Source organism: Phaethon aethereus (assembly GCF_964289735.1).
Source record: "Phaethon aethereus genome assembly, chromosome: Z".
Lineage (NCBI taxonomy): Eukaryota > Metazoa > Chordata > Aves > Phaethontiformes > Phaethontidae > Phaethon > Phaethon aethereus.
The window spans coordinates 13,929,206-13,950,694 of NC_138577.1; the positions used below are offsets into that span (position 1 = coordinate 13,929,206).

The 21,489-nt window shown below is 41.4% G+C and overlaps 1 protein-coding gene across 1 annotated transcript in view; it reads right to left on the bottom strand.

Moving 5' to 3' along the window:
- Positions 1–21,489, bottom strand: part of ADAMTS12 (ADAM metallopeptidase with thrombospondin type 1 motif 12) — a 191,484-nt gene that overhangs the window by 109,904 nt on the left and 60,091 nt on the right. Inside the window, exon 3 of the mRNA XM_082013366.1 lies at positions 10,701–10,875. Within this exon, the coding sequence (XP_081869492.1) occupies positions 10,701–10,875 (175 nt within the window). The remainder of the gene's footprint in view (positions 1–10,700; positions 10,876–21,489) is intronic.

Sequence of the window (21,489 nt, forward strand, 5' to 3'; positions counted from 1 at the left end):
AGTTAAACCATTTCTTTTAATTAGTTTGGTTTAAGTTCAGATTACTAAGGGAAAAAAGGAGAAAGATATTCTGGAATTAATCTTGAAACAAAATATTATTCTTTCAAGGTTTGATATGATACCTTTAAGAAATGCTGCATATGCTATTTTTTTTCCATTCCATTTCTCCACTGTATTTAAAATATACCAATACCACTAGCGTGCTCAAAGGGAAAAACACATGCTAGCACTTTGAGGGGCCTCCTTGTCCTTGGCTGAGGCCAAATGTCTTGCATTTCAGATGATGTTACTAAGCAATGCAGCCTTCAAAACCTCAGCCCCACCTCTGCTGTGCTTCTGCAGCAAACATTGGCAGTGCAAGAGCAGCTCTTACAAGAAATGTCTCTCCCCTGAGCCTGGGCCTGAGAAGGGGTTGGTTGGTCTGGGAGTTACCGAAATGCATTATGCTAATATGACACCTCGAAAATCTCAGACACATATTGCTTTTAATATTTTTCTATTCTTAGAATTAGGTCCTGGTAAGAACGTTTTCCAGCTTCATGACATTTCGAAAGATGAGCGTGGAGGTTCTCCTGCTCCAACTCAGCACACAAGATTTCATTTTGCCTGATCAAGCCCCTGAAGAGGCAGCCGTACACAGACAACAGCCATTGAAATAGCAGAACAGGGACAGGCCATCACCCAGCTACTCTGTCCTGCAACCGGGGAGAGATGATGAAGGCATCTGTAAAATTGCTAGAAGGGCCAAGGGAAGGAACAGCACAAATGACATCGAGACATCTCAGGGGAGGCACTTGACAGTATCTTTGCACGTGACAGGTTAAGGATTCCTGCCACCAGGCACCTCGCACGAGCAGTCCTGTTAGGATAACTCCACCTTGGTGTGACTGGTGCCGTTCTCAGCTCTTCATGAGTACCACTGCATGGGCCTACAGGATGTTTCCAGTTTTAGCCAGAGGTTTGAGAGTTACCTTCTCCTTTGATTCCAGTTTCCTAACAGAAACTGCTTGTCAGGGGCATTATAACCTGTTGGACGTCACGATCCCACTAACTCGCTTCCATTTTTGTTATGCCTGGGGTGGAGGATCACCAGTAAAACCAGCTATAATTAACTGGACTCCCTGTGGTTCACTGCCTACAGAAAACTATGCCAGAATCCTTCACAGACTGGAGCTATTGGCTGTCCCACACTAAAATGCCAAGAAGTTTGAAAGTGTTTGCTTAAAACTGTTGAAGATGTCCCTGTTCCAGGGCAGTTGGACTAGATGACCTTTAAAGGTCCCTTTCAACCCAAAGATTCCGTGATTCTAAATCCAAGTTTGAGCTTTGAAATTCGCACTCCTGTGGAAAGAGAATCAAGCGAAGCTCTGTCAACAGACTCAGCCTGGTTTTTTCTAAATTACAATCTCAGTTTTCATTCACAGAAAGTCCCTGGGCTCCTCTTCTCTCCAGGTAGCCCTGAAATTCTAAAGGTATGTAAACACATGGGACCAGAAAGAGAGAAAAATGCATGCAGGTTTGCCTGAAAGAAACATCCAGTTCACACAACTCATAAACCAATATGACTAATTATAGCTTAAGGAGAGAAATATATCCCAAAAATTGATAATGATGGATAAAAGCAAGTTAAATCCATCAGCTGGGGATGGGGCTGTTCAGTAATCCATTCCCCAATCTTAAGGCTATCTCTGCTTGGACAAATTTCAGCTGCCTGCCAATGCTACCAGTCCAGGCTTTGCAGGAAACTCCCTTCTTTTACGGCCCTTTTTCCCCATTACCTCCCCAGCAGATGAAATTTCATCCCTCTCATGTCTATCCATCCCCTGTGAGGAAGACCTGACTGACACAACTACCTCACAATGGGCAACGGATGCAGCTGGGACATTGAAAATAAAATACCATAAAGTAGAGAGTGGTTCAGTGAATATTTTACCTGGAGAATGTCAAGCAAATAATAAAGAAAATGTCAGGAACAATCCCTTGTTAAAACTGCAGCACCTGAAAGAAGACTTTGATCCAAATCCAAACCTCCAAAGAACTGAGGGGAATCCACACTGGGGGCTCAACTAACAACAGTGCAGATCAGAGGAAGGAACGTAATTCAGCTTGTTTTAATGCTCCAGGCAGGCAAGAAACTTGCTGCTGATTCTAACTTTGGCAGAATGGAAGACTTAGACTGGGGCTGTGTTTTAACTGTGTTTAAAGAGTATTTAAAATACAAAAATCTCTCTCTCTGCAACTTCAATTCAAAGGCTGTTTTGCAGCTGAGCAAAATATTGGACAAGATCTTTTTTAAAATGAGTACAAATCAGAGACAACATGAAATCTGAGCTTCTTTAAAATAAATAAATAAATAAAGGACATCAAGGCTTTGGACTTTCTATTTTGCACAAATATTCCTTTTTGGGCACTGTTTCTTGAGATTAATTAGAGCAGTTTAGAAGAGACTTTCTCTAATTTAGCAGTCTAATTTATGTGCACTAAACCTTCACCACTAGTTGTTTAAAGAGGACAGTAATACATAGTTTTTTTCAGCTAAGCCACCTGATTACATGTTGTTTGCTGAAGTAAGTTTAAGTTGAATGTTTGCAAGATAAGAAAAGCAGAAAGTGTAGAAGAGATCATGGCAAAAAATCAGTATTCTCTTTTATGTTCTTTTATATAGAAACCTAGGCATGCAACAAATGGTTCCACAAAGTCTTCAAACAAGTGCAGTATTTAAGTGCATCAACTAAAAACATCTGCTATACCTTTTAGCAAAAAGTGACCTTCTGGTCACTTTTTTTTGCATAAAGTTGAATGCCTACTTCTGTGGGACAATTCCTTTTTCTAGTAAAAAAACTGCAATTCCGTATGGTCTTTAAGTGAAAAGTGTCTCTCCAATGTTATTTATATACAGATTTTTCAGGACATTTCAGAAATAGCAAACAATAAAGAGGTATTATTTGCAAAGATGCCCTCCAACAGGTAATCTTTACATAAGCACTATGAAACTGAGGAACAAACCTCACACTACCAGAAGTCTTCCACAACAAATCAAATCCAGCTAGCAAGTCCAGCAGGTCACTAAATCTGTGTTGAGGCAGATCTTTGTTTTCAGCAACTGAACACAAAACAGTTCATACATAAAGACCTATGTCAGAAATGACATCCTGGACTCCAAAACATGCAGACTGCTGTCTAGAGAAATTGCATCTACCAAGCACAACATCCAAGTTACTCAGTATTGTCAGAAATTCATTATGAGAATGATCCCGACAACCACTCGTCACTGGAGTTGATAACAGCACCCTACACTCAGCAGATGATCAGGAGTGAGAAACAGAATCTGTGCACCTCAGAACATGCTACCAAGTAATTTTATGTAATGTGGGTCCAGATATGGGCCCACTTCTCCCTAAAAAGAAGTGAGCTTACAGTTCTCTACAAGATGACTAAGTAGTGGTGGACAGAAAAACTCTTATAACCTCCTAAATTATGCAATTCCCTTTGTTCCCAACTGATCATAAAGCTAAAATCTATGCTGAGAGGAGTATTATAATCTCCTTTGAAGTACAACTCATCCAGAGAAGTCTCTCCAAGTACACAAAAGGTATCCAAGTTGATGAAGATGCTGGGAGCATGGAGGGAAGAACACCAGCCCCAAGCAAGGAGTGGACACGCTGCAAAGACACTGTGTTTCACGCAGAAAAACTCTGCTCAGGTAAGTGGGTCATGGTATGACGGGAGCCTGCCAGAGGACAGGGACATGCAGACTTCAGAGAAACTAATTGTGAACACTGAGCCCGTATCAGTGCATTAGCCCCACAGCACAAGGCTAGCACTTCTCAGAAGAATTAGAAATCCGCTATCTGCCCAGAAATAATAAGGTAATTGTAGTTTCTTTTCAGAAAGTTCACAGAGAGTTCAGTATGACTGAGAAATCTGGCACTAACCAGACTGAAGGCTGAACAGCTTTGCCAATACTACTCCATTAATGGGTCAAGTGTTCTGAGCAAATTTTCAAACTCGTGCAACAAAAATGTCTCCTAAATGCAACTTAGCCTTCTGGGGTTTCTATTTCAACTGTGAAAATAAGGTTTACAATCGTTCAAGGCTAGTTTAACCTACAAAAGAGAAAGGGATGGCATGTGATGTGTAACAGTTTAATTTTAAAGCTTGCTATTGCTCCCCAAATGAATACTGCAGCAATTTTACATTTATGCTACCAAAGCATTTCTTTACCAAATCAATACCCAAAAAGCGCAACAGCATCACACACAGTTTGGTAAGGACAGCTGTAGGCACAGAGCAGGAGCAGAATATATTCCTCTATGACAGTACATGGTTAGAAATGCTGAACTAAGTTGAGTCTGGATCCAGACTGAGACTCCTCAATCTGAGGAGTGATCAAGCAAACTGTTTCAGTGACGACATGGAAGAGACCACTGTCTCCCCTTTCAACTACAGGAAAGCAAGTGCAGTAAGCAAGCATGGTGTAGCAAGCACTATTTCTTTCCAGCGGCACAGGGACTGAACAGAAAGACTCCACTGAAACACAGTGAAGCAGGTTTTTCCCTCCTTACAGTTTTTACTCATATTATTTGGAAAATGGCCTGTCACAGAACTTTAAAATTTTTTCAGTCATTGAGTGAGGAAGCATACCATGTTTCTGATGCCTTTTGGTGGCAACAAGTGACTATTATCACATTATAACAACAATCTCCTGTTTCCACATTTTTCTCCCTTGCCTCCTGCAAAACACAAGTACTTATGGAAAGCACCTTGTTTCAGTTACTAGGAGATAGTGAAATACTGAAGGTGAGATTCCAGCGGAAAAGAGAAGAAGATGAGAAATCAATCAGGGACCGAGAAAGCACATGCCAGCAATCTGCCACCATTGAGCTTTCTCTGGCCCCTGTTCAGCACAGACTTTGGATTCACTTGGAGAAAGTTCTAGTTTTGAAAGTCTAGTTTTTGACTCTGTGCTCATTTAACTGGAGAGGGACAATTGCACAATATACAGTATTTTACTCCTTTCTCCTCTAACAATATTTCTACTGTCTGTAACTACAGCCTAGGCAGCTCCCAAGGACAATTCATCCCAAAAGTTAAAGATGATATCTTAGGATAGGATGAATTAGCGTTTGACAATGACTGTTTCTACTACGCTAAATCTAAAAGGAGTCAGCTTGTAACACAACTAGCTTAAACTCAAGTATTTAACTGCTAGGCTACTCAAGCTAAGAGATAAGAACGTTATCCCATGTCTTTAAAACCTGAAACTCAAGTAATAGTAAACATATCTATTAAACATCTGTATGCTAATGAAGCCTAGAATCCTTAGCACGGCTACATATTGTTGAAGGATTCTATCTCCCTAGCACAGAATCCAGAGATTTTAGAAACAGAAGACTCCTCTTCCTTTTTCTGCAGAAGGAAAGCACAAGAAAATGAAAAAAGTCCATCTTCTCTCTGATTAGCTTCTAATAAACTCCAGAGAGCAACTGAGGGGGAAAAAAAAAAGTCTTCCAGAAACCTGAAGGAAAGTTAGACTATTTTGCTGTCATTTAATAAGCTTGTTTTGGGGCAGGGGGGTTGGAAACAATCTCTTTACACTAGTTAGCAGTAATTGTTGTATCCACAGCTAGAACAAACCAGCTATCATGTCTTTGCTTCCCAGGTACCCCACTCCTGAGATGTTAAATCTCCTGCTGTCTGCACAAGCAGGCATTCACTGTTTTCAGTTCAATGCAAACTGTTCCAGAGATGAGACATACTCCATGTACTCCTGCGGGCTGTTTGTTTTGTTGTTCTTGCCTTAAAATAGAGGTCATTCTGACTGAATGTATCTATCCACTCTTTTTTCATGGCAAGCATCTTTTAAACACATCAGGAGAGCCTGTTCATAGAAAGCTGAGGGATGCAGGGAGAAAGATGCTCTTCCCTCTACATTGAATTAATCTCAGAACAATTCAATGTGTGAACTTACCGTCATAAGAATAATAGTCTCTGAGTTTTGGAGAAACTAAGCAAATTAAGCTGAATAGTAATTGATGTCGTTAAATACAGGATAAACAAATACTGGGAAAATGTCAGCATCATTCTTGAAAAGATATGGAAACTACACAGCATGTACCAGGGGTTCGGCCAGCAAACAAGCTGCTTACATTGGCCACAATGTTCTTCCAAAAAACAATAGGCTATCCTTTGAGAATAAAACAGTATCCTGGACTTTTCTTCCTTCCCTCTTCCAAGTGGTTAAACAAAGGACTTCACTGTCAAAAGCCAAGACTAACAGTTTATGCTCTACACATGCAGACAGAAAAATTGAAGAGAATCCTCTGGCAGTATCAAGGTAATCATCAAAAATCAAGACCATGATTCAATAAAATCCTGCACTTGGACATAAATCTTAGGAAGAACAACAGGTAACTATTGTCTGAACGAGCTTAATAGCATTGTAGTCACCTGTTAAATCAACTATGCCACCAAGTCACCATTTAAAGACTTAAAAACCAGTTTAGCACAGATAATGCTGCTCTGCTCCTTCAGCTCCCCTCACCCCTCTACTCATTTCACACAGCACCCAGCCCGTCTCCTCACTCCCACCTCAGCCTTATCGCATCATAGCTCCAATGTAAAATTGCTCCAAATGCAAAATTTTCAGTTATAAGATTTATAACTCCTCTGCAGACAAGGAAATGAAGGTCCATGTATAATCTAAATTAATCATAACTTCTGATCTGTGTGGAACTCATCTATTCAATCTTTTCAATGCCAAAATGAGGGCAAAGCATATGACAACTTCCATACACCTAAAGCTCCAATGAAGTATTCTCAGAGATCTATTTTAATACCCTAAACCTTTCTTTCCATAGTTATATATTACAGCCTACTGCAGCAATCACTGGGTTGCAGTCTGAATAAACTCAGCTACCCTCCTTCTAAACAACAGCAACCTGACCACCTCACCAGTCCAAGAAAAAGAAGTCCATCTATTCATATCATGTCTGTCCCCTCTGTAGTGCTGAGTCAGGAAGGCCTTCATTATATCACAGCATTTTCATTCACAAACTTCACAAAACTTCTCCATTTTGTGGCTCACAAACAAAGCAATAGCTTGTGGCAGACTGCATGAAAACAAACAGAAAGAAATGGGAGGAGACCTTTTCTTACTCTGTAGAGGTAAGCATAATTCCTTCCCTCTTGCATTGTATTGCAGAGCACTGTCAAGTTTTTAAGATAACCTATTCAAAAGAACAAAACAAATGTCCAGATCCTTAGTTTCCTCTCCTACAGGCACAAATTATTAGAAAAGTTATTTATAAAGCTCAGGGACACTTTTCATTTACCATTTTTGCTACTTCTCACACAGATTTCAAATTATATAGAAAGACAGCAGCTTGCAGTGAACAGTATCTATGCATAGTATCTATAATGCTACTTGCAAGATTAGCACTCAGTTTTGCATGCAGCCAATGACTGAATAATCTGGCAGTTGCCTAATCAGGAGTGGAAGTGCACAGCACAAATATAAGTTTTAATTTACATCATTTATCACAACTATTTTTCTCCAAATATCTCAAACTGTTAAGGATACTGCAAATTATAAACTATTTAATATAATTATTGCAAGATCACAGGAATGTAACATGCTAAAGTATTGCCACATGTAGATGAGACAGATGACAAGCAGGTTGGAGCCTGAAGATTCATGTGGTTGTTGCCACAGTAAATGTGAGCACACTGCACATGGCTTCTTCCAAGAGGTGACACAGTCCTTGCCTTAAAAAAAAAATTGAAAAAGACTGCAGAGAACGTCAGTATCTTCCACCTATTCCATCCCACACTATTGCCTCTCTTTTGATTTTGCCTACACAGATAGTCTTTATATTCCTTGCCTGATAGACATGTTAGTTCTGAGTAAAAGATTACTATTATCACTACTATTATCACCACTCAACTTTATGTGCCGACTTGAAAGCAGCCAGGTGGTTCAGCTTTTCCAAGCAAAAATCACCACTACATTTTAGCCTGGGCATACAAAGGGTTTCCCAAGCAAAAGACTAAGAACTGACTGTTCTCAGCTTAAGTTCAAAAAACAAACAGTATCAGAGCTCAGATAAACAAAAGCAGACACTCTGTACGATAAATCTCAGCCCAGAAGGTTAAAATATTTAATTCTGAAAACCAGTTCCTACAAGAGAGATGTCAGGCAACATTTCATCAGGTAAGCTCCAGCCCAGTTGTGACAAAGCTGGGGTTGAGAATACAAATGGTCACGATGTTATCTGTAAAATAGAATTAGTTTCTACGTTTAAATGTGAACTGTAAGTTGAAATTGTTTTGCTTTAAAGTGATCCTAAAAGGCATTACTCTGGGTCATCTGTGATATCATGTGGGTGTACCAGACTTCTGGCATCAAACTTAACAGCATGAAGTGCTTGAGCTCTTGAAAAGGAGAAAGAGTCAACTTACCACCTTTAAAATTTATTTATGCACCAAGTATTCCCCAAAGCCTGTATAGTGAATATATTTAGCAGAGAAAGCAAGAATTAACTCAGTTTCCTTTTTTGTTCTGTATTTCACTTCTAACAAGAGCAACTGCTTTTTGAGAATGCATAATGTAAACAAGAGATGACAGTGACGTCTTTCTTTTTTCTATCCTTGTTGAAGAGCTGGCTACAACAGAGGTGAGATAACAAAACATAACACACAAATTAGAGAGTTAAGGCCTTTAGAGGAACCAATTATTGTTATATCCTGTCACATAAAGGGCAAAACTGTAATGAAGGAAATGCTTGCTTTTCCCCATACATTTTTTCACACTTATTACTTAACTTTTGTGACAGTCAAACAGATTACTCTAAAGGCTGATTGAGTTAGTTAAACACAGAAACATAAATGACAGTATATTACTTTGTTAATTCGTAAGACACTCCTTTTGTTAGCCTGGAATATAATGAAAACATTACCACCAGGAATAGTTCTGTCACACTAGAATGAATAACATCAGACAGGCAACTTACATTCAAAAGCCTATCAAATCAAACTTAGCTAGTCTAAATGATGAAATCTCAGGGAAGCTATGCTCAATTTTTCCCAGTATCTAGGTACAGCGAGTCTTTTTCTGTCTCATTCTCCAGGATTTTGAAGGAAGATACAAGAGATAAAAAGTGAGAGGTAGAAAGAAAATAAGCAGGCTACACAAAGCAAATACACAGCATAATCACTGGTATCTCCTATCTCCTCTCCATACTTGAAATTGTTGCTTACAGATGCTATTTCATGCATAAAAGAAAACTGGAAGACAGTAGGCAAAAACTTTCCTTTTTCTTCACAGGCAAATCTAAACTAATTCCTCTCAGTTATCCCAGCAGTCATCAGAAGAAAGAGAAAATCAGGGTGTTGTTTCAGATTTAAGCCAAAATAGACATCAATATTAGATGTTTATGGCTTTTCAACTTCAGGCTTATTTGTCTAACAAGTAGACATATTTTTATTTTGTGGAAAATAATAAGGGATGGCATTCACATTAATTCTTACGGCTTGCTCTCATCCTCACCTACCCAGTACCACAGAAGACTGAATAGCTCCCCACTAGCCATCAGCCTTCTGGTTTCCCCCAGCTATCATTTCACACTGCTTTCGGCCAGCAAGCAAGAAGTGCAAAGCAGGTCTATGACCAGAAATAGAGTGGGTCCGAGTTGTTGTTTGCTTCTTTAATTTATCAACTCATATTAAACAGCAGTAAAACTTCAGCAGCAGTCATGATTGAGGATTAAAAATTCCAACACTCCTCCTTTTTTTCCACCCCTGGAAAAGAACCAACTACTCTTTAACCATTAACCTGAGAAAAACAGACAGAAACACACCCCTGCATATTCTGCAGCTGTATTTGTACATAATTTGGGCCTTACATCATTTAGGTTATTATTCATTCTCCCTACCAATACTGTACCTTTTCTAAAGTTTGGTGCAGACTCAGCTTGAAGGCCTCAAACATCAGAGAACCAAAGTAAGATCTCTAAAATTTTGGTATGAAGTCAATCAAGTAAATGATTTTACTAAATAAAGGAACTAATTTTATAATTAGGAGATGCCAACTACCCTGAGATATATTCTTCCTTTCCAGGATAGTGTATTTGTTCGTTTTCCCAAATGAGATGATGCTGAGTACTACTGTATCAATATTTAAGTTATTTTTACTTGTGCTTCTACAAAAAACACCTTGCTGTTGATGTCTTGCACTTTACTTTCAGAACAACCAAATAAAAGTCTTTACATATTTTTGTAACTATCACAGAGAATCTAGAAATCCTAAATTTAAACCATGGATTAGAGGGGGGATATTTTATGTTGAGGACAGCATTTGCATGGAGTGAGGATATTTTATTAAAAATAATAATGACTGCAATTCTCATCATCCCAGAACTACTGAAAAATTCCATGTCAAACTCACTGAACAGTCCTGGCTGGAGAAAAAAGTGAAGGGTAGAAAGGATCAATGGTGTGAAAAACATCCCAGCAGTCAGAAGGGGGATTTATGTTTTCAGAAAGGAACTTGGGTGGGTGGCTCCCGAGGTGTTTTGACTGAGATGCTCTCTTACAGAATTTTTAAAAAGTCTGGTAGAAGGAAAAGCACACACCACTGGAAAATAAAAGCTGCTTAAAAAGATGCAGAAAGCAAATAGGCAGAAATCCAGCAATATACACACCATTCAATCCACATGCTTGTCCTTTTTCCATCGGGATCGCCCGTCTTCTCCTTAAAGCATTTTGAAGGATATTTGCCCCATAGATAATATGGGGATGGGGTGTTCCCTCCTTGTGTGGATACTTTTTAATGGGCTCAATGAAGTAGTCTCCATGAGGCAGATGGAAATATCCAGTCTGAAAATACAACAAAAAAAGTTAATCTCTACTGTCCAGTACTAGAAGTCAAATATAAGATAAATTATTTTCATACCATCATCCCTGAGGTTTTCTTATAAGCCAGTCATTATACTGCAGAAATATGAAAGCAACAGGTTTTCAGCATTTATTTTGCTGCATACTTCAAGGTTGCTTTGTACCTCGCAAGGGCATAGTAGTCCAACGAGGAATAGAAAAAATACCTTCTTCCTAATATCCTAAAATCCTGTATTCAGAGGCAGAGGCTCCCCTATTTGTTCAAAGCCACTGAAAGGTCAAAAGTTAATTTGTCAAACATGATGCACTAGAAAGAGTTGCATCTTGTTCTTCTGGTGTTTTGCATCCATTCCCCGGAGAACAAGCCCTGAATAGAAGCTGTTTCATAAGTGCAAAGCATAATTGTGCTCCTAGCTGCAATTCCACAGTCAGATTACACAACTCATCAGATGGGCTGCACCCTCAACTTAAGACTACAAATCCACTCAACTTCCTGGCTTCCAATGGAAGAAATAAGTAGCTTTTCCTTAATTATAGCAAGCTATTGTGACCATACAATAGACCTGCATAACAAAGGCTGTAACATTTCTCATGCTATAACTTCTGTATCAACCTCACAGCTTTGACTGAGCTACAGGGCCTCTGATATCCATCTGGACTGGACTACACAGGATTAGTTTACACTAAGCTGTTAGTTTTAGTTAATTATAACTAAACATAACTAATTATGTAAAATAATTAGTTTACACTACTCTGCCATGATCTAAGAGATACATGCAACCATGCATGGCCTTGGTCCATTGTGTCTCAGCATTTTTGCAGGGATTGCTAACATTGCAAAACCATTGTACAGCCCTTCCACTTCAACATACACAGAGCAGTGCTAAATCTAAAGCAAAGGATCTACTGACATCCCAGCCCACAGCGGGGATGTGACAGAAGATGGAGGTATCCCACTCTTATGGCTTTGTTTCCTCTTCACTTTCTTACTGTGGTCAGTGCAACCTTAACTTGCTCTGGAGCAGGAAAAAGATGCAGCCACGCTGTGTTCCTGCAGCTGCTGTATTCAAACTTACAAGGACAGACAAATTTAAAAACCCTTTTGAATCACTCCAAGGTCTTACAGTTTCCCTGCACAGCTGGGAAAGCCAGAGTGAGGGTAAGAACAAGAGGGAAATCATATGAATGGAGGAAAAGCACTCTTCAAAAATAAGCAGCCGGGGGCTCTGTGCACTAGGACCCCAAAGGCAGCTCAGTGAGATGTCCACACAATATGCTTTAAAGTCCCCTCTACCAGATATCTTCGGCCTTCACTCTGATTTCCACAGGCCCAATACATTCCCCAGCAAATTTGTACAAATAAATAACTGTGACTGTCATTTCACAGAGTTTGCCCAACAGTTCTTAAGAGAAGAAACTCTTTCCTTCCAGTTTTCCGATGCAAGTCAAAGTTTCAAAGCCAGAATTCACGTACGGTTTTGTCACTGTAATTGTAACACTTTCCAGGAATGTGTGTGGCTACTTGACTCACATCTACTGTATGTGCTTCATTCTTTACGTTGATAGATAACTGAATATGGACAGAAACACAGTTAGCAGCATCATCCTTCTCTGCTGTAATTACTACCTTCCTGCTTGTCCCTTTGTCGTTACACAAGGCTAGGTCCAAGAAAAGCCTCCTGCACTTCATGCAGAAAAAGTGGAAATTTTTCATGTCTCTTTTAATTTCTGGAAAAGGTCATGTCTATGTGTCAGATTTCCCCTGAAGAAAGCTACCTCAGGTATGTGTAACTTCTACATGATAGCTTTAACATTTGTTCTTTAAAAGTGGTTGATAATTGCCAGAACTTTCATATTTGTTGTCTACAGATTACTGAATCTTGGCAAGATAAAGGCTGCTCCCACACTCGACATCCAGACTGAAGTCACTGTACAGCATGAAATCTGAAGACCTATTTTACCAAGGAGACACTCTAGATTTTGCAGTGTCATCAACTCACAGTTCAACTTGCTGGAACAGCTCCTGATGCCTTGGGACTATCAGAAAATCTCTGCTAATTGAAAAGGAATTCAGCCCATAGAGTAGCAAAACTAAGTAGAGTAGCCAAACTGCTGCCAGCTCAGAATAAAAGAAGAAGAACCATAGATGTATTTTCAGGTTATGCACAACTCTTCATGGTTGGCTTGGCAATACCACTGGTCATACCCCACAGCCATTTCAGGCATTAGTGCAATGGTGTGGCCCCAGCTGAAGGGATGGAAATATATAAACCAGCTTTGTCACCAAAGGGAGGGCAACTGTACCCGTCAGCCCACTGACCGAGCATTTCTGAACCACAGACACAGCTCATTGCAGTTTCTCTGGTTTTATCTCTGACCTCATGATGACCAATGAAAAACCCTTTTAACCTCAGCCTAAAAAGTTCTTAGGACAGGAGGATGCTTCCTTCACTCCTGTTGCTTCTTGTAGGATTAAAAATTATCAATATGATGAATTCAAGGCCACAAGTCAAGTAGGCCAGTGTTCTGCACCAAACTCTTGGTTTAACCCAACAAAGCATCTGGGAACAAAGTATCTTTGCCTCTTTCCTCTTCCCACCTACTTGTTCTGCCATCAAATTATGTCCATGAGTCCCTCCACAGTGCAGTCTGAGGAAGGAAGAGCAAGGATACATGGAGCCTGTATTGCCTCTAAACTCGCTGTAACATGAACCATGCATCTTGATTTAATTTATGGAAGAGACGTGACGTTCGCCATGAGACTCAATGTACATTCAGCACTTGGGAATCCTCATTAAAAAACTATGTTATAAATCATCACTGTTGTGGAAAACATTCTCCCGTTTTCTGTCGGTCTACAGACAGAAAGCCCTGCTCTACTTGCAGTATCTAAAAAATCTGCAAAGAAAAGCCGGCATGACACCGTGTTACTGTTCTTACACAAAAGATCCAGCAGAACATACAGTTTTCCAAGTATTACACTCCTAGATAAAGTGACAGATTGCAAATTCTAGGAAAAAACCAATTTTCTCCCAAAATTCTCACAGATCCTAAATTCTAGTAGCAGTAGAATCTATTTAAACAAAACCGTCTGCTCTGTCTGTAACAAATTTGCCAATAAAGCAAGATATTTATAAGCAGTCTTTCCTTTCACTTGAACTTTGGCCTCTGGGAGCTTCTGAAAGAGTTTGAAATTTGGATGAAACCATCATCACTCCAATACAAAACAAGAGAAATGCCATTACATCCTACATGACGTTTTAGTGCCATCTATGCTCTCCCCAGTGAAGAGAGCTGCCTCGATGTGTTCCCCATTACAGGACAGAGACAGGGTATTGTAACCAGGTCAGATCGCCTCTCTCAGAAGGTGTCAGTCAGTGTGTTACCAAACACCTCTGAACTCTCTCTTCCGTGACAATTTCAGCAAATAGCTATTCTCTACCCATGTTGCTATCCTAAAATCAGCGCATGCGTTGCCCTAATTTATCTTGCAACTGCAGTTCCCATCCTAATTTATCTTGCAATTGGTGCCACAGCATCTGGAGAAAGTAAACTGGATGAAAAGTTGAAAGCAGAAAAACTAAAATAATCTGAGCAGATTCTCTGGTCTGTATTACTACTCCCAGCCACCAGTCCAAGAGGAGATAAGGGTTCTTGAGACCTGTGTCTTAAACACAGCTCTGTAAATGTGTTACAGAAATGTTTTATGTCCTGTGTTATCTGAAGCACCATAAGCCAAAGCAAATCCAGGGAGGCTCAGGAACTGTAGACCTTCCTGCACAGACATATTACTGCAAAAGTAATATGTCACAAAAGAGTGATACCAAAAATGTGCACTAGTCCATATCCTCTAAAAATCTGTAAAACAGCATCATAGGCTCCAGTTTTATTACTCCGCAAATGGCTGCACTGCATGCCTAAACTTACCAGAGATGAGAAGATGACACAGTGTTTAGCTCATGTAAAAGATCAGTTCTGGAACCTGCCTCAAAACTTTTCCCTGATTGTAGTACCATGTAGTTTTTTGAGTGTCTAAAAACATATGCCAGTTCTACTTTTGCACTACAACAAGAAGAGGAGCTGATAACCACCAGGAGAAAAGTTCTTCTCATGGCTATTCCCTGAAGTAACAGGAAGATAAGTTTGGCATTTGTAGATCTTCTCAGTCAAAATACTTTATCCTTGCTTTGTTTATCCTGAAACTACTTTATTTTTGACATATTGGCTGTCAGGTAGAAACCATGATTTTCATTCCTGCCCAGACTCATAAAGAAGAGCACATACAAGTTAAGTTCTAAACTTAAAAAAATCCATCAACTACACAATCTATCAGTTGTAAGTATAGAGACCCTATACATTAGCACTAGTGAATAAAATTATCATGGTTTTAACCCTGAGAAATGTGGTTCTCTCAGAAATAGTCCATTAATGTAAAAATATTTCAAATGCTAATCTCCTGGGGGCAATAATATTTTTAATGAATTCAATTTCATGCTCTGTCTTGTAGAGAATTTTGTTATAAAGATACCTGTGAAAATTTACAGATAAAGCCAATTAAGGAAATCAGAGTGGGAAATGCACCATGCCCACCAGTGCTGCTTGGGATGAAGTGACTGTAAAAGTCTGCTTCCAGCACGCAGATGTGCTTTCCAGCAGCTTCCAGAGACTTCCACCACTTACTGAACTCATGCTTTGCACTTGCACTTTCATCCTGCACAGACTATACACCAAGAATTGAAATCCTGAGACCAACTGGAAGAAAACACCACCAATCTTCACATTAAACTTACTTCAAAGAGTTCAGAAGCAGCAAAACTCCCTTTGCTGATTAAGTACATCTTTGGTTTTGCTCTTCATAGCTGTTCTTTTCTGACTCACAAAATATAATAGCAAGAATTTTTCATTTAAGCCCATCAGATTTAAAGCTATGTATACATACAATATATGGGGTAGGTTTTTTTAGCAGTTTGTAGCATCATCCACTTTTAAGTGCATTCAGACGGTCTGAGAATACACAAAGGAGTGCCGTTATGGAAGCCGCATCAGAAATAAGCCAGCCTTATTTATGCTCAATACAGAGTTTCATTTTCACCACAGAAAAAATGACTGCAGCCAATTTTCCCTCATTTAAACTCCTTTATGAAAAGCTATATGTAAAACAGTAATAGAAATAGCCAGAAAATATGGGGTGATTGTGGTGGTGAGTGTCTGTGTGGTGTGACGGGGGCTGTGGGGGTTAGTTGCACACCTGATCAACACACGGCTCAGGGGCTGGTGCCGTCGTCAGAATTTTGGGGTTTTTGACCACGAGGCGGTTTACACAGCACTGGGCCTCCTCGCAGCAGATGGATTGCAACTGACTCCAAGGGGCAAAAGGATTCTTGCTCATGAGCTGGCGGGGCTCATTGAGAGGGCTTTAACTAGATTTGGAGGGGGGAGGGGATAAAACCAGGCTCACTAGAGTTGAGACTAGGGGTGGCGTGCCAGCGTTGAAATCGATAGCCCAGCTCAGGTGCATCTACACCAATGCACACAGCATGGGCACCAAACAGGAGGAGCTGGAAGCCATTGTGCAGCAGGACAGCTATGATGTAGTTGCCATCACAGAAACATGGTGGGATGCTTCTCATGACAGGAGTGCTGCAATGGATGGCTATAAGCTCTTCCAAAGAGATAGGCAGGGAAGGAGAGGTGGTGGGGTGGCTCTGTATGTTAGGGAGTGTTTTGATTGCATAGAAATCAAAGATGGTGAAGAACAAGTCGAGTGCTTATGGGTAAGGATGAGGGGGAAGGCCAATGAGGCAGATATCCTGCTGGGAGTCTGTTACAGGCCACCCAACCAGGACGAAGAGACAGATGAGACATTCTATAAGCGACTGGCGGAGGTCTCACATTCGCTGGCCCTTGTTCTTGTGGGGGACTTTAATCTACCGGACATCTGCTGGAAGTACAACATGGCAGAGAGGAAACAATCTGGGAGGTTTCTGGAGTGTGTGGGAGATAACTTCCTGACACAGCTGGTGAGTGAGCCCACCAGGGGAGGTGCCTTGCTGGACCTGCTGTTTACAAACAGAGAAGGACTGGTGAGAGATGTGGTGGTTGGAGGCCGTCTTGGGCTTAGCGACCACGACATGATAGAATTCTCAGTTGTGAGTGAAGTAAGGAGAGGGGTCAGCAAAACTGCTGTCATGGACTTCCAGAGGGCGGACTTTGGCCTGTTCACGTCACTGGTTGAGAGAGTCCCTTGGGAGACAGTCCTGAAGGACAAAGGGGTCCAGGAAGGTTGGACAGTCTTCAAGCAGGAAATCTTAAAGGCGCAGGAGCAGGCGGTCCCCATGTGCTGTAAGAAGAGCTGGCGGGGAATGCGACCGGCCTGGCTGAACAGGGAGATTTTGCTGGGACTCAGGGAAAAGAGGAGAGTTTATCACCTCTGGAAGAAGGGGCAGGCAACTCACGAAGACTACACAGATCTCGTTAGGTCAAGCAGGGACAAAATTAGAAAGGCAAAAGCCCAGCTAGAGCTCAGTCTGGCTACAGTCGTAAAGGATAATAAAAAATGTTTTTACAAATATATTAACAACAGAAAGAGAGGCAAGGAGAATCTCCATACCCTACTGGATATGGCAGGGAACATTGTCTCCAAGGATGAGGACAAGGCTGAGGTACTTAATGCCGCCTTTGCCTCAGTCTTTAACAGCCAGTTCAGGTATCCACAGGGTATTCAGCACCCTGAACTGGAAGATGGGGATGGAGAGCACAATATACTCCTCATAATCCAGGAGGAAGCAGTTAAGGACATGCTAAACCACCTGAACACCCACAAGTCTATGGGGCCTGATGGGATCCACCCGAGAGTACTGAGAGAGCTGGCGGAGGAGCTTGCCAAGACACTCTCCATCATTTATCAGCAGTCCTGGTTAACAGGGGAGGTCCCAGAAGACTGGAGGCTTGCCAATGTGACGCCCGTCTACAAGAAAGGCTGGAAGGAGGATCCTGGGAACTACACGCCTGTCAGCCTAACCTCTGTACTGGGGAAGATTATGGAGCAGTTGGTCTTGAGAGTGCTCACAGGGCATCTGCAGGACAACCAAGGGATCAGGCCCAGCCAGCACAGGTTCATGAAGGGCAGGTCCTGCTTGACCAACCTGATCTCCTTCTATGACCAGGTGACACGCCTAGTGGATGAGGGAAAGGCTGTGGACGTTGTCCACCTGGACTTTAGTAAAGCCTTTGACAGCGTCTCCCACAGCATTCTCCTGGAGAAACTGGCGGCTCGTGGCTTAGACAGGTTTACTCTTCGCTGAGTGAGGAACTGGCTGGATGGCCGAGCCCAGAGAGTTGTGGTGAACGGCGTTAAATCCGGTTGGCGGCCGGTCACAAGCGGTGTTCCCCAGGGCTCGGTTCTGGGGCCGGTCTTGTTCAATATCTTTATAGATGATCTGGATGAGGGAATCGAGTGCTCCCTCAGTAAGTTTGCAGATGACACCAAGTTGGGTGGGAGTGTTGATCTGCTGGAGGGTAGGAGGGCTCTGCAGAGGGATCTGGACAGGCTGGATGGATGGGCCGAGGTCAACTGTATGAGGTTTAACAAGGCCAAGTGCAGGGTCCTGCACTTCGGCCACAACAACCCCATGCAACGCTACAGGCTTGGGGAAGAGTGGCTGCAGAGCTGCCTGGCGGAAAGGGACCTGGGGATGCTGGTTGACAGCTGGCTGAACATGAGCCGGCAGTGTGCCCAGGTGGCCAAGAAGGCCAACAGCGTCCTGGCCTGTATCACCAATAGTGTGGCCAGCAGGAGTAGGGAAGTGATTGTGCCCCTGTACTCAGCACTGGTGAGGCCGCACCTTAAATCCTGTGTTCAGTTCTGGGCCCCTCACTGCAAGAAGGATGCTGAGGTGCTGGAGCGTGTCCAGAGAAGGGCAACGAAGCTGGTGAGGGGTCTGGAGCACAAACCTTATGAGTAGTGGCTGAGGGAACTGGGGTTGTTCAATCTGGAGAAGAGGAGGCTGAGGGGAGATCTTATCGCTCTCTACCACTACCTGAAAGAGGGTTGTGGCGACGAGGGTGTTGGCCTCTTCTCCCAAATAACTAGTGATAGGACGAGAGGAAATGGCCTCAAGTTGCACCAAGGGAGGTTTAGGTTGGATATTAGGAAAAATTTCTTCACCGAGAGAGTGGTCAGGCATTGGAACAGGCTGCCCAGGGAGGTGGTGGAGTCGCCATCTCTGGAAGTGTTCAAAAAACGTGTGGATGTGGCACTTCAGGACATGGTTTAGGGACATGGTGGCGCTGGATTAATGGTTGAACTTGATGATTTTAAAGGTCTTTTCCAACCTTAATGATTCTGTGATTCTGTGAAAAGCTATACGTAAAATAGTAATAGAAATAGCCAGAAAATATGCGGTGATTGTGGTGGTGGGTGTCTGTGTGGTGTGACGGGGGCTGTGGGGGTTGGTTGGTTGGTTCCCTCAATGCCTATAGGGCAAAATCTAAAAAAATCTACCACAGAAGTTTTTCCTAAATTGTTGTTCTCCCTTCCTTCAAATCTACCCCTTCACCCCCAAATTCTGACATATTTTGGCCGAAAATGTTTCCCAGACTGGATTTGGAAGTGCTGCTACATTACTTAATGGGATTTTTAGTTCAAGTGCCTCATTATTTTGACAGAAACAGCTCCCTGGACACATCGCATCTCCCACACTGCATGTCACTCACCAGGAGGACATGGTGATCCTAGGACACTTGTGACTCAAAGTTTTCAACTTTTTTGATTTTCAGTAGAAATCTGTATTTCCAGTGGAAAGCAGATATTTGTCACATATTTCTTTCAGTCAGAAGTTCAGGGGTTTTGTCAAAGTACATTTTCTGGCACAATTTTTTCAACCAATTCCACATGGGAAGCTGAAGCCAAGTCCTGTGGAAAGGGAAAAGAGCAGCTTTAGCCTTGGCTAAGGTTTTGCAATGGCAATGTTATCCCAGACAGGAGGGGCTGGAATTACTGGGTGTATATCAGCAGAAAAAGGGAGGGAAAAACTCAACAATTTGCAGTATAAAGCTCTGTAACTGAGTATGTTGACAATAATGCCAAAAAATAACATCTGTAAAGAGAGCAGTGTGTAACTCAACTGAAAGCAGACAGCAGTATTTCTGACAACAGGGCAGCAACGGATTCTGAAAACATGACGTGTCTTTCAAAGCAACATGAAACAAAAGTAAGAAGACAAGATGCCGGGTTTATCTTTAAGTACTTTGCTCCAGCTGCTTATTACCACTGTAACACATGGCAAGAGAAATTCAGTTCAAATAAAAGAATTTTCTACTTAAAGAAAAAATTGTGCCATAGGAAACATGCATTAACAGAAAACTTTAGCTACATATAATCAAAATTGAACTGATGAAGTAAATTATCTGTAAATATTACACATGCTGAGTTTATTTTTCTTTTTCAGCTAATGATTTAATTGATTTCTGTGTTATTTTTCCCCCAAGAATCTTTCTCTTTGAGTCATCACCTCTTTCTATCTTAGCCAGAACTCAAATGCCATGACATGAGGGTCCAGGTAAAATTTTCACCTCTGTCCTCAGCTAGAGCTACAAAAAATGTACCTGCCATTTACTTGTTAGGTACTGAGAAATTTGACAAGAGACTTTTATGGACATCGCCCACAGAAAAGGACACATTCTGGCTCTTATTACAGAGTTCTACAGAAAAAATGCAATGCTTTCAGCAGCATTTGGTGAAAAAGGTGCTACGACACTGGAACACTGCCCCATAGTTTCAACATAGCTTTAGTCCAAAATTAAAATAGCTTATTTTTAAGATGACAAGGTGAGTGAAAGAACAGGATACTACTATATCACAAGATTATAAACTTTTTTATCACTTTTGAAACCTTGTATATTTTAGAAGCTGCCAGAAAACTGCTCAGACGTGTCAGAAATGTGCAGAGTTAGGCCCAGCACACTGTGGGCTCAGAAAGTTCAATCAGACAGAAAAAAGGCGAAGAAAAAAAATCAATGCAAAGCCAAATTTACAGCAAGGTGGACTTTACAGCAGAAATAAGGTATTAGAGGAGAAGGGTGTGTCTGATGTCCTCCAGTTCTCAGGGTCTTTAACAGTCAGACTTCAGTCCTGAGTAATTCTGAGATAAGGGTCCTCCTGGCTGGGGACATACCGTCAGCGAAGGAGAAAAGTCAAGTTTCTATGGTCATGTTGATCAGCTACCATACAACCACTTAAAATACATGATCCCTGAGCTGTGAAACTTGGTAGAGAGTCATTACTCCAGGTTACGGCATCTTCATTTCTTCTTTTCACCACACTTAAGCAGGACAGATTCATTTTTCTTCCCACAGTTTGGCAGAGATGGGGACTTGGATGAAGGTAAACTAGGATACATTTTAAGAAACTAAGGCATTAAAAATCCACCTTTTATAAAAATGGGTAAGAGAAGCAAACATTCCAAATCCCGTGTTCATTTGCTCCTCTGCTATGCCCCAGAAACAGTTCATTAAGCAATACTGATAGCTCGGAATATTTTCTATGGATCTCCAACTCACTGTAAGCTTTGCACCTCTTACAGAATCCGAAGTACC